The 14,031-nt window shown below is 33.5% G+C and overlaps 1 protein-coding gene across 2 annotated transcripts in view; it reads right to left on the bottom strand.

Moving 5' to 3' along the window:
* The window catches only part of LOC138703357 (mitogen-activated protein kinase kinase kinase 10-like), a 230,202-nt gene that overhangs the window by 74,556 nt on the left and 141,615 nt on the right, over positions 1–14,031 (bottom strand). For both annotated transcript variants that reach the window (XM_069831159.1, XM_069831160.1), the window contains exon 2: positions 7,140–7,320. In XM_069831159.1, coding sequence (XP_069687260.1) covers positions 7,140–7,222 — 83 coding nt within the window. In that variant the 5' untranslated portion in view covers positions 7,223–7,320. The remainder of the gene's footprint in view (positions 1–7,139; positions 7,321–14,031) is intronic.

The following is a 14,031-nucleotide window of genomic DNA, read 5'->3' as shown; positions in this document are numbered from 1 at the left end:
AACACATTTTGTTTTTTCTCTTTTAATATTAGCCTCTGTGAGCAGGACTTCTTCAGTCAATGTATAAAGGAAAATAAACGAAGTCAACATTACACACAAAGAAACTACCACTACCAGAAGAGTTCGGTAAATAATATAAAGACAAAAGATGCCGATTGGGACCGGAGAAAACACAATGACAAAATGATTAAAACCGCCGGCAGCCTTTAATGACTAGTAAACTCTGGGATCTATATCGGCGTGCTGAGTAAAATTAAGCTACACATGGAGGAAGCACTGTCATATCGTTTCAAGGATAGAAAAAATGGAGACTTAATATGAAGGGCTCGAATTAATGCATACCGGTAGTCTGGGAACTTGAGTAACAATTTAATAATTTGTTTATTTAATTAGGTCTATTACAGCAAGCTTGTAATTTGTTACATTTATTACATAAATTACGCATCTTACGTGTTGCCTAGAAATCCATTTTTAAGTGTAACTATCCAACCCTGAATACAGTGCTGTAATCTCACACGTACCTGTTCTTTAGTGATACCCTTTTCAATGAAAACTATCAATGAAGTGGATATATTCCACCAGACTACATAAAAACATACTATTTTGGATAAAAGTTCAAACAAATAAAGTGGTAAAATAAGTTGAACACATACATTAAATTTTATTGTCTGACAACGACATGTACCGGTACTGTAATATCTTAAAAAAAAAAAAAGAAAGAAAAAAAAAAAGGAGCTATTATTCTTCAAAAACCAAAATAGCTTCTATGTAATATATGCGAAAAAAAAAAAAAACTGTCTCATGAATTCATTAAACATTTCTTCCTTGATAGCTTCCTTACTGTCCTGCAAGGGATAGAGGCTCTTTAAGGAAACCTCTAAAACTAATGAATAAACCTAGAATACATAATAAAGTCTAGTAGGTGACAATATCAGAATGATGATAATTAATCGGAGGTGGTAACAGTAGTGATGGTAGAGACAGTGGTAATGAAGTTGACAATGGAGGTAAACTATCCTGAAAGCGCTTCGTAGTGTCGCAGTTAAAGCTCTGCATAGGACGAAAGGTTGCGGGTTCGCTTCACAATGTGATCATGGATTTTCTCCATTGATCTCACACTTACAGCCGCACTATGGCTCTGAAGTTCGCTCAGCCTCTAAGAGAAATGAGTACCTTGTATTTTCTTGGAGGCAAATGCGGAAAGCACATAGGACTGACATCCCTACTATTATTCAATGGCTGTTGGTGAGGTAGTAGTCTTAATATCCCGAAATCTTAAGGGTCTTTTGGGACCTCTAATGGGATGGAATTGTATCCCAAAGAAAAATAATATTATGTACAGTCAGTGACGTCGCCAGGATCAGAGCAAGGGGGGTGCGGATGGGGTGCGAGATTTAAAAATGGGGTGCGAGCTGTAAAAATGTGGTACATAAAATCCAAAATGTTCTTTCATGCACTTGCGCGCATACTATACATCTGTTTATTATTATTATTATTATTATTATTATTATTATTATTATTATTGCTCATCACATCCATTACGATACACTATGGAACGTAGTTTTTTCACATCCAAGAAATTGTTTGTTTGTTTTTGTTTTTCAAAATAATTTAATCTAATGAAGTTCTCAGATCTATATATTTTGGCTATATACATTCCCAGATTCAGTATGGCATACCATTATGGGGCGCAACAAGCAAAATTACGGACATTTTTAAGCTACAGAAGAAAATTATAAAAATTATGAAACAAGCACCTATAAGGTCGCAAAGTAAAGAAATTTTTAGGGAACTCGAAATTCTGCCAGTGCCTTGTATATACATTCTAGAAACAATGTCTTTCATTCATAAAAACAAAGCAAAATTCAAATTGAATTCAGACTACCACATGTATCAAACAAGAACATCAAGTCATATCCATCTGTCCACTCACAGAATTACAACAAGTCTTAAAAGTATTTTACATAGAGGCATAAATATGTATAATAAAATTCCAAGCTCCATAATAAGTAGTAAGCAAAAGAAGTTTAAAAGCATGGTCAACAGGTTGCTGCTGCATCATATGCCATATACTGTAGAGGAATTTATGTCTTAGGTCTTTAGACCTTGCATGAAACTGCATGTGTAATTGTGAAGGCATATAGGTCGTTACTGCTGTTAACATTATTATTATTATTATTATTATTATTATTATTATTATTATTATTTTATACTATCTTAGATATAGTTCTTCTTAAATCATGTCAGCAGATGTCCTGCAATAACAAAGCTACAAATTCATAAATATATCTATAGTATAAATAATCAGAAACTAGATTAAGACTTAGAAATAAGATTGACGAAGCCATGATTTGTAAAGATCTTTATGGTGAATAAATTACTATTACTATGCCTAGTATTTTGTTAATAAATTGCCCTTTGGGGTGCGGAAAGGGGTGCTCCGATTTTTTATGGGGTGCTTGCGCACCCTTTCGCACCCCCCTAGCGATGTCCCTGTGTACAGTAACCCAAAGAAAGCTTAGGCAGTTGGAATATTCGAAGCCCCAGATACAGACACTGTCCATGATTGGAGACCCAGAGCACAGATACAGAAGATAAAGCGTAACTGTGTTATTTAAATTCACTCTATTTGGTTTGTTGTTGGCATTCGTTCTGAATCTCATTTGATATGCTGCAAGAAAAATGTGTGTGTTGTATGTAAATAATAGATGGTAAATATGATAGAAAATTATTATTATTATTATTATTATTATTATTATTATTATTATTATTATTAAAAATGAATCTAATGTTCTTTTATGAGTTTCGAAACGATACAGGTAGCAGAGATAGATTGATAAGTAAATGAAAGAAATTCTTTAATTTTTATTTTGTTTATAACAAAGGAAATTAATTGACCAAAGATGATTTATTATACATTTTTTTTATTTTATTCCCTTTGCAATCGTAAATGAAATGCAGAAAAATTTCAATTTACGGCTTTATTTCAATAACATGTTTCTAAACAAATAATAAGTATAATTTAGAATTTATAATATCATTTTAAATGCTGTGTTTTTTAATAGTAACAACTAAATTTAAAATGTTTTAAACAATAAACATCAAGGAAATGATTTTAAACAACACTAACAACTACAACTAAATACTAACCATATGAGCCACTGAGACGAAGCGGAGAGACAACAGGCTTTTGGTTTCAAAAACACTGATAAAGAATGTTATTATGTGAATCGCGCTAGAGAGATCATAGCCCATCCTTTCTTTGGGGAACGGTATATTTCTTAGAAAGAATATATTTATAAAATGTGTTGATTATACTTCACCAGTATTTCTTTTACTCATAGCTATAGATACTACAAATGAAATGGAACAAAAATTTGATTCTATAATAATTTACTAATTATGATTTGAGAAATGAGAAATGCTTAACGTTTACCATTATCTTTTGGTTTTAGACTTGTCTATCTGTTCTGATCTATGGTTATCGAAATTAATTAATCTGCCTGTTAGGTTGACATCGTCTTTCTCTCCTTTTTTGAGACGACATATTAATATCTTAGACATTCAGGATATGGATGTACTCTCAATTCGATTAATTTATTATAAGGAAGTGAACTTCTAGTTCATTACTCCAAGTAGGTAAATTTAAGACCCTGTCTTCATATGCTGTTTCTTATCAATAAAGGTACTACAGGATTTGGATTCTGATTTTATTTTTACTTTTCACTCGACGATTCAGACAACTGTATCGACTTTCCTTGTGAATACAAGTACTATTCCTAGTTCCTTTCTTAGAAATCGTATCATTTCTTTATGGATTGAACTATAACAATTTTGTTGGACCACCTGTGCTTATCTTCTTAAATAGTTTTTTTATAACATTAACGTTTTCGATACTACTTATGTATCATCATCATCAGATGTCAGTGCATTATGTTGACAATATGTAATGAAAACCTAGCCTCATGGTGTATTATGAATTTACTATTTGGTTTGGCCCAACAAAATTGTTACAGTTCATAATAGCAGCTTATCGGCACACAACAAAATGAAAGTGTTTATGGATTGAGATAAAAAGCAGGTATGTCGTGCTGTCTTCTAGTTTTTTACCACCATCGCGCTTACTAACATCTATTTAAACGATCTCTCTTTGCACCCATTTTGGTTGCTTTATTTTGAGTTGCCAATTCTACTGTATTTTCTGGGATATTTTCTATTTCGCCTTATTTTATTACGGTCTCAAGTCTCCCTTATTTTTCTGGGTCTCTCAAGTAAAATAAAAATTACTAGCGATTAATAGTTTTGTATTAGAAGTTCAGTATAAACACTTCATCACAATTTGTAATTCAAACATACAGGGTGGAAGTGAAATAAACCTGCAGCTTGAAAGGGACGATAGGGTACACTTAAATGAATAGAAAACCTATATTACACTTTGTGATTAACTGTAAGGTTAGTTAGAAAATTAAGTTTGAAGTTCCAGCACTCTGTCAACATCGCCGCTAACACAATGGTCTTTCTTCTCGCAAAAGGTCAACGAACTAAGGTCTGTCTCCCTAGATCAGGCATGTCAAATTAAACCATAGATTGAATTTGCGATAGCCGTGGTTCGACTTTTCTATAGTGGCCCGAAGATTGACAGCTCAGCTGAGAGTTCGATTGCTCGAAAGTTAGTTGTTAGTATCTTGTCATAATAAACATACTAAAAGCATTGGCTGTAATCTGTGTCCGTGCTGTACAATACTTACGACCGAAGTAGATATTTTCTTGTGCAATATTTGAAGTGTGAGGTAATGACTGTAATTTCAGTGATTTTAAAAAATCTAATGTTTATAAACCTGTTTTCCATACTTAAAAACATTAAAAATATCAATAGTGTGGGAGGAAAACAATATTATGTAATTAGCTAATTAGATATTTTTCAATAAGCATGTTTAATATTACAGTTCTGGAGTAAACCGCTTGTATGAATCTATTTCAATACGAACATATTGTACACAGAGTTCTGGATTTTACGTATAGTATCTTAAATTTAACATTGAACGTAAGAACGTTGTAAATTATGTACGTAAGTATCCCAAGGTTGTAGTTCGTACATTATTTTTTTATGAGGCAGTTGCTATGGTTGCTACGCGAGCCACAACCCCCTCGTACTACTGACCTTGACAAAACTCCACTAGGTGAATCGCTCTCTCTATGACTGCAGTGTTGCAATCTGTTTCGCATGGTTTTTTTAAGTGGGTTATTTTATGACGCTTTATCAACAGCTCAGGTTATTTAGCGTCTGAATGAAGTGAAGGTGATAATGCCGGTGAAATGAGTCTGGGGTCCAGCACCGAAAGTTACCCAGCATTTGCTCATATTGGGTTGAGGGGAAACCCCGGAAAAAACCTCAACCAGGTAACTTGCCCCGACCGGGAATCGAACCCGGGCCACCTGGTTTCGCGGCCAGACGCGCTAACCGTTACTCCACAGGTGTGGAATTTTGCATCGTTCAGAGGCTTGAAATTATTAGGTTTTCAATTAAATTTACACGAAAACCGTCCACGCTATGGAAATACGCCAGAGGAAAAAAAATATTCTTTATTAGATTTTCTATCGATATGGACAAAAATCACAATTCTATTCGTAATAGTTACCGAATAAGAGAGGTTAAATATTTTTTCTGAGAAAACTATGAACTGTCCACCAATATGGTATTACACTTTTTTGTCACATACAACATGAACAATTCGCTCTGGAAAGCTGCAGGATTATTTCACTTCCACCTTGTATGTACCCTGTCAGTGAGGCATGCATTTTATACGTAATGGATAAGAATAGTAACTGGATCATTATAACTTAACAAACACAGATGCCATTCCTACTGCTACTAAGGCCGATTGCCTGCAAAGATGGGAGCTTTAACCTGCCGCTACCTTCTGGGCCTCCATGGCCTATGATAGTGATAACTTTACACGTACGTATCTTACGAATGTTAACTTAATCACAGATATGTATTAGGATATATTATTATCTTCTTTATATTTTAAATTATAATACCGTGCAGTAGTAATGCAAGATATCAATCCAATGCCAATGACATTGATTATGTACGTGAAATTTTGTAGATTCTATTACCTTCCATGTAAAAAAAAAGTTTCCAATGGTAGATGTATTGTAAGTTCTAAATGTCACAACTATCGAGCATTTTAGTAACAAAACCAAAATTTTTTCAGATGTCCAGTTTAAGAGGAGATTTAAAACCCAATCTTATCAATGTTAAAAAGTATATACATGCTCCTTTATCTCTGAACCTATTGAGTTTAAAACGTGATTTTTTACAGGTCGTTTATTCATTCCTGTTTAATACAATGGTCATCAATAATTTTTAAATATTGATTAGAAGAAATATATTACTTTTAATAGACCTATTTTTAGATACTTTTTCAGACATTTTGTTTAAAAATTAACTACATTATGAAAGTTTAACAAAAGTACATGCACAACATCACAGTAGGCCTACTGGTTGAATTATGCGGTAAAAATTTCATGCAAATGTACGCTACGTAACAGTTTTTGAGAAAATGGGGCATATACGTAGGTTGAAAAAAAATCACTTTTGAGTATATTGCATTTAAAGTAAACATTATTTAAGAATAGAAATGCACAAGTATTTGTTTTAAATATTCGAATATTTTAATAATCGAATACCAAAAAAAAGCAGAATGATCCTTATATTCAGATAATAAAAATCAACATTTCAAAATTAATTTAGAACCTTTTGGACTAGTGTAATGTTTTCTTGAGAATATAAATGCGCTAATATTTAAAAATATATATTAAATACCGGTATATTAATATTGGAATATTTTAATAAAATAAACACCACATTAAGTAGAAAAGATTAATAACTACTGCAAAGAGTCAAAATTTCTGTATTTGTCAGTTAGTATCTTTAAACCTCTCCTTAAGCAAAATGTGGACTATAACAATTCTTCTTAAGTTTCGAACAAAATTATAAGAAATACACAGACTGCTCTTCATTCTTATCTATATCCATGTCATAACATATACAGCCATGATAGAAAAGCAAATAAATATGGATCTAAAAAGAAGACACGTGACATAATATTTGTTTTTGGTATCTCTTTACTGACCTCCAGACATCGCTGGCTTTAGAGAATGTTGATGTTTTAATTACTTCTGGTGCCATCCAGGCATAGGTTCCTGCAGCTGACATACGCGTTGTCTTGTACACCTCACGGGCAAGTCCGAAGTCTGTTATCTTGAGTGTCTTGAACTGCAGGTCATCGTTTTCAATAGGTTCGCTGAGTAGAACTGTAAAGAAAGGAATAAAAACAAACTCAATTAAACAAATATTCTAACGCATTCCATGTATCAGTGTATGCACTTAGTCAACAACAGAACTAAAAATATCTCAGTAGTTCTGGTTCTCATCCGAAGTCTTAGAAATTTTACATTCGTGCCCAGGGATAAAGCCAACGATAGACTACATTTGTTGAGAAAGTAGTTCACTGAGTTCAAGCTAGACAATTAGTTGTAGCTAATGTGATCCGCGGGATTAACACATCGATCAAAGATGAAAATCATCAGATGCAGGGATTAAAAAATAGCACCAAATTTTGGTAAAAACTACTAAATTGTATGTATAAGGATCAAAATTTACGATGAATAAAAATCTTGAATAATCGGTATAAAAATCTGCATAATTTCGGTGCTATTTCGCACAAAGGACAAATTAGATGTTATTTCACATTACAAAAATACAACTTTTTTACTCTCGTCAGCTACATAATTTCTACTAGAGATCTGTATCATCAAGGGAATCTTATGGTTCTTTGTACTTTTTAACAATACTTAGAGTTTTTCATCGGCACTTACATGTTGTGTAGAGAAATTATTTGTGTAATAGATTGCCATCCTGTGTGTGGCAAATATAAACTAATAGTTAAATAAGTATATAATAAATTTTCAATCTTAAGACATATCAACTTGCAAATGTTTATTTGCTATTTAATAAAATATAAGAACGTTTTCGCCGTTTGGGGCATCTTCAGATATAACAAAAAACATATAATCTGGACTATAATAATAAATTATGCAAATAACAAAGAATAAAGAACAATGTACAGTATGTATGCAATACATGAGATTCATGAGCTTTATGTAAAATATGACATAATACAGGATAATTATTGATATAATCTTTAGATTTTGAAATTGAATTGGACGGATATTTTATACATATAGCTCATGTTACAAATAAAATATACAATTATGATTAAAATTTGTCAATAATGTTAAAATTTTAAAATTTATAATGATGATTGATAAAATAGATATTTTAAGAGTAATCATTAGTTGAGGAAAGTCGTAGGATATACGATAATTTGCGTAGCTGATGTTCGTGTGTTATGTATGTGTTTCATCTGAAAATTGAGATGGAGAAATGATAATAAGTGCAAAAAATATATACGAGTTATATATATACATATATATATATATATATAAAATCTTTTTTTAGCAAATAAACATTTGCAAGTTGATATGTCTTAAGATTGAAAATTTATTATATACTTATTTAATAATTCACCAGGCATATTGAAATATAAAAATGAATTGTAAAAAAAAAATAATAATAAACTAATAGGCATCACAATGCTATCAGGCTAGGCTATTTCTACTCTATATTTAAAATAACATCATTTTAAATTTGGTTTCAATATTAGATTAAAATTCTGGATTGGATATGAAATTCAAAATTTTGTACATAAATTTCAACCTTTGGGCACTCTGAATTAAAATTTCGTAAAAAAAAACCACACACACACACGCGCACGCACGCACGCACGCACGCACACACACACAAATCTCTTGAAAAAACTAATTTCGGATAAATTCGTGCTAAAACAAAAAATTCGCATACCCACAAAATTTCACATTATTTCCTGAATTTCAACTTAACGATATTCTGACCTGGAAGGGCTTGAAACAAAGCTTTTACGTTTATTAGCTGAAAAACCGTATTTCGCGAATCCGTGATTTTCGAAATCTAGGTGTCCACACTTCTCTGATAAATTTACTTATAGATGTTGGGTACGAACAAAATTCATTAAATATTCTAGGCTAGACACGGGACGCAGTAATAAGCAGACGACATGCTAAAAACTATTTTCTTTTTCAGCAACATGGATGCTCTGCGAGTAATATCTGTAGAAAATGAAAATCAACTACGTACCTAATCATAGCAATAAAATCTAAGTCAGTGATAGCCAGATTTCTGCATTGTAGGGTAAACATTGGTAATTTCGTGGCAGTGATTATTTCGTGATACTTTTTCTTTGCTCTTTTGTGAACTAACCAATGGTGTTACGAGATCCAAATTTTCGCCAAGGGATTGCATATGTTGTCCAGTTTCCAGAAACATGCAGCTAAGCTTTGTGTGACTATTGTAGTTGCTTCAGTGAGCTTTTATGTTTGGAGAGAGCAAGTTTGCGTCGACTTCTCAGGCGTACAAATTTTGTGGATGTTTGTAATTACATTACAGACTTATTACTAAAGGTAAGCATATGATATTTGGTACAAAGATTTATTGTATCTTCATGAAATTTTAGGAAATGTTTTTGGAATTTTAGATAGATCTGTAGTCGCCATATAGGCTTTGATTTACTGATAGAAATCTTAGCTGTTTGAGGAGAAATTTTGTTGAGCATTAAGTGTTACATTTTATACTATTTTAAAAATTGTATTACAATAGGAATTTTAGAAATCTGAAGACAAGATGTATTAACAAAAAAGAAAACGGAGACGCAATGGGTTCAGTGCAGCTTCTGTTTGAATTGTTATCATGCTAAGTGTCAATGATAAGTGCTAGATGACTTACTTGCAAGAATTGTGACAGAAGATGGAACATGGCTCCACCATTTTGGACCGGAGACAGACGCAGACAATGGAGTGGCATCATGCAAATTCACCAAAGAAATAGAAATTCAAAAGTACACCTTCGGCAGGAAACGTTATGGCTACTGTGTTTTTCGATTCAGAAGGACTCTTGCTTGTGGACATCATGCCACACGGAACCACCATTAATTCTGACGAGTAAGTTGCAAATCTCAAGAAACTTCTAGTTCGACTGAGTCGTGTTCGACGACATCGGGAGAAGCAGGATGTTCTACTATTGCACGACAACGCACAGTCATATGTCAGTCACAAGACCACAGACCAGATCAGAAAATTCGGATAGACAACACTAAAACATCCGCCTTACAGTCCTGAACTGGCACCGTGCGATTACCATCTCTTTGGTAAACTGAAGGATCCCTTCGCAGAACGAGGTTAGAAGATGACTCCCTTGTGCACGCTGCTAAAGAGTGGCTCAGACGTGTTGGTCCAGACTTTTACCGTGCTGGTCTACAGGCCCTCGTTCCTAGGTTACGTAAGGCAGTTGAAAGGGACGGGGATTACGTGGAAAAGTGACATTTTGTTCCTTAAAGATGCATCTACATTCTGTAAAAATAGCAAAGCTGTAGGATAAAAATATAATTTTTAAACAAACGTTATGCATTACTTTTGGAGTTACCCTAGTAATATAGGCTATAGTAAAGTCCGTAATAAAAGTGTTCACCCTTTCAGGGCAAAGAAGATCCCTTTTCAATTTCAATTTTTACTTTGATTTCATTCTTATTATGTGTTGATATGTATTTCTATGTTTTCTTGCTATGAATATTAGACGGAATTACTATGTTTGAACTCTTGTAACAATAAATGAGAATTTCATTTGTCTTTAATGAATTTTTCCACAATTCTTTTACCTCTCACGAAATTATCAATGCAATATCACGAAATTACCAAGGTTATCACGAAATAACCAACCTTTCAGCTTAAGTTGTAAAAGTGGTTTTTGGCACATATTCAAGAACGTATCCAATTTTTTATGTCTCCAGATTTGTACAGCAAGTTATCGTCTTTTAGATGAAAAAATCGGAATAAGGATATATTTACACATTTGCATTTTAAATTAGTTTTCATGAAATTATCACGAAATTACCAATGTTTACCCTACAAGACGGAATAAGCGTACATACGTATTTCATGCACGAGGAACAAATTTTCAGCAGAAGCAGTGCCATAACACTCGAGAATGGGTTAAGGAAAAGCGAGTTGTTTTGATGATGCATATAAAGATAAAGAAATTACGTATATGAATAAGTAGCTTTAATAGTCGAAACTTACTTACTTACAAATGGCTTTTAAGGAACCCGAAGGTTCATTGCCGCCCTCACATAAGCCCGCCAGCGGTCCCTATCCTGTGCAAGATTAATCCAGTCTCTATCATCATATCCCACCTCCCTCAAATCCGTTTTAATATTATCCTCCCATCTACGTCTCGGCCTCCCTAAAGGTCTTTTTCCCTCCGGTCTCCCAACTAACACTCTATATGCATTTCTGGATTCGCCCATACGTGCTACATGCCCTGCCCATCTCAAACGTCTGGATTTAATGTTCCTAATTATGTCAGGTGAAGAATACAATGCGTGCAGTTCTGTGTTGTGTAACTTTCTCCATTCTCCTGTAACTTCATCCCGCTTAGCCCCAAATATTTTCCTAAGCACCTTATTCTCAAACACCCTGAACCTATGTTCCTCTCTCAGAGTGAGAGTCCAAGTTTCACAACCATATAGAAGAACCGGTAATATAACTGTTTTATAAATTCTAACTTTCAGATTTTTGGACAGCAGACTGGATGATAAGAGCTTCTCAACCGAATAATAACACGCATTTCCCATATTTATTCTGCGTTTGATTTCCTCCCGAGTGTCATTTATATTTGTTACTGTTGCTCCAAGATATTTGAATTTTTCCACCTCTTCGAAGGATAAATCTCCAATTTTTATATTTCCATTTCGTACAATATTCTGGTCACGAGACATAATCATATACTTTGTCTTTTCGGGATTTACTTCCAAACCGATCGCTCTACTTGCTTCAAGTAAAATTTCCGTGTTTTCCCTAATCGTTTGTGTATTTTCTCCTAACATATTCACGTCATCCGCATAGACAAGAAGCTGATGTAACCCGTTCAATTCCAAACCCTGCCTGTTATCCTGAACTTTCCTAATAGCATATTCAAGCGCGAAGTTAAAAAGTAAAGGTGATAGTGCATCTCCCTGCTTTAGCCCGCAGTGAATTGGAAAAGCATCAGATAGAAACTGACCTATACGGACTCTGCTGTATGTTTCACTGAGACACATTTTAATTAATCGAACTAGTTTCTTGGGAATACCAAATTCAATAAGAATATCATATAATACTTCCCTCTTAACCGAGTCATATGCCTTTTTGAAATCTATGAATAACTGATGTACTGTACCCTTATACTCCCATTTTTTCTCCATTATCTGTCGAATACAAAAAATCTGATCAATAGTCGATCTATTACGCCGAAAACCGCACTGATGATCCCCAATAATTTCATCTACATACGGAGTTAATCTTCTCAAAAGAATATTGGACAAAATTTTGTACGACGTCAACAAAAGTGATATTCCTCGAAAGTTACCACAGTTAGTTTTGTCCCCCTTTTTAAAAATAGGCACAATTATGGACTCCTTCCATTGTTCTGGTACAATTTCCTTTTCCCAAATAGCAAGTACAAGTTTATAAATTTCGCTATATAATGCACTTCCACCCTCTTGTATTAATTCTGCTGGAATTTGATCGATACCTGGACACTTGTACTTTTTCAGATTTTCTATCGCAATTTCGACTTCTGAAAGTGTGGGTTCGGGTATAAATGGCTCAGCAGTTTGTATTTCAATTTCGTCCCGATCATTTCTATTTGGCCTATGTACATTTAGTAGTTGCGCAAAATAGTTTTTCCATCTGTTTAGGATTGATGGAGAGTCTGCAAGCAAGTCACCATTCTCATCCTTGATCACGTTTACCCTTGGCTGATATCCGTTCTTAAATTCCTTTATACCCTTATATAAATCTCGAATGTTTTTATTCTTACTATTTGTTTCTACCTCATTCAGTTTTTCCTTCAAGTAACCTCTCTTTTTATTCCTAAGTGTACGACTTGCTTCCCGTCTTTCATTGAAATAATTATCTCTCTTCTCCTCAACTGGATCCTGTAAGAATTTCAATTTTGCCTGTTTCCTTCTTTCTACTACCATGCTACAATCTTCATCAAACCACGGTTTCTTTTTCTTAGTTTCATAATAACCTATGCTCTGCTCAGCTGCAATTTTGATACTATCTCTGATATTTTCCCACACGCTATTAACATCTAATTCTTTCTCAACTTCGTCGGAACTTTCTAAAGTGGCAAACCTATTCGAAATTTCGACCTGATAATTTTGCTTAGCTTCCTCGTCCTTTAATTTCAAAATATTGAATTTAGTAATATTAACTTGCTGCTCTACTCGCTTGGCTACTGATAATCTTTCTCTTAATTCTCCAATCACCAAATAATGGTCAGAATTACAGTCTGCACCCCTGAAAGTTCGAATATCTACTATACTAGTATGTCTCCGTTTATCTATCAAGATGTGATCTATTTGGTTGTGTGTCAATCCATCTGGAGAAGTCCAAGTATATTTATGTATATCCTTATGGGGGAATGTTGTACTTTTGACAATTAAATTTTTCGATGTGGCAAAGTTGACTAATCTAACTCCATTGTCATTTAATAGTCGAAACAATGAAATTAATTATACTGTAGACACTTTTTTTTAATTTAAATGTCTTAACAGGACCTAAAAAATGTCGACACACTTAAAAAGAGCACAAAGTATAGCATCCTTAGCTATAATTAGTAATCATTTGCACCCAGGAAACGTTTATTGTAAATGATTTCCAATGTTTTCTTATCATTTATCTTAATGTTTTTTTCTTTCAAATTATCACATACATAATTGTTTTTAATCATTGTTCATTGTGAATTGATTAGTAGGCCGATCTATTGAACCCTTATTTAGGGCGGCTTTTGTTGATACAAAATGCTTGATACCAACGCTTCTTTGGAAA

This window comes from Periplaneta americana, chromosome 7, assembly GCF_040183065.1.
Source record: "Periplaneta americana isolate PAMFEO1 chromosome 7, P.americana_PAMFEO1_priV1, whole genome shotgun sequence".
Lineage (NCBI taxonomy): Eukaryota > Metazoa > Arthropoda > Insecta > Blattodea > Blattidae > Periplaneta > Periplaneta americana.
The sequence above is the reverse complement of the archived record's forward strand: the minus strand, read 5'-3'. Positions and strand labels throughout refer to the sequence as shown.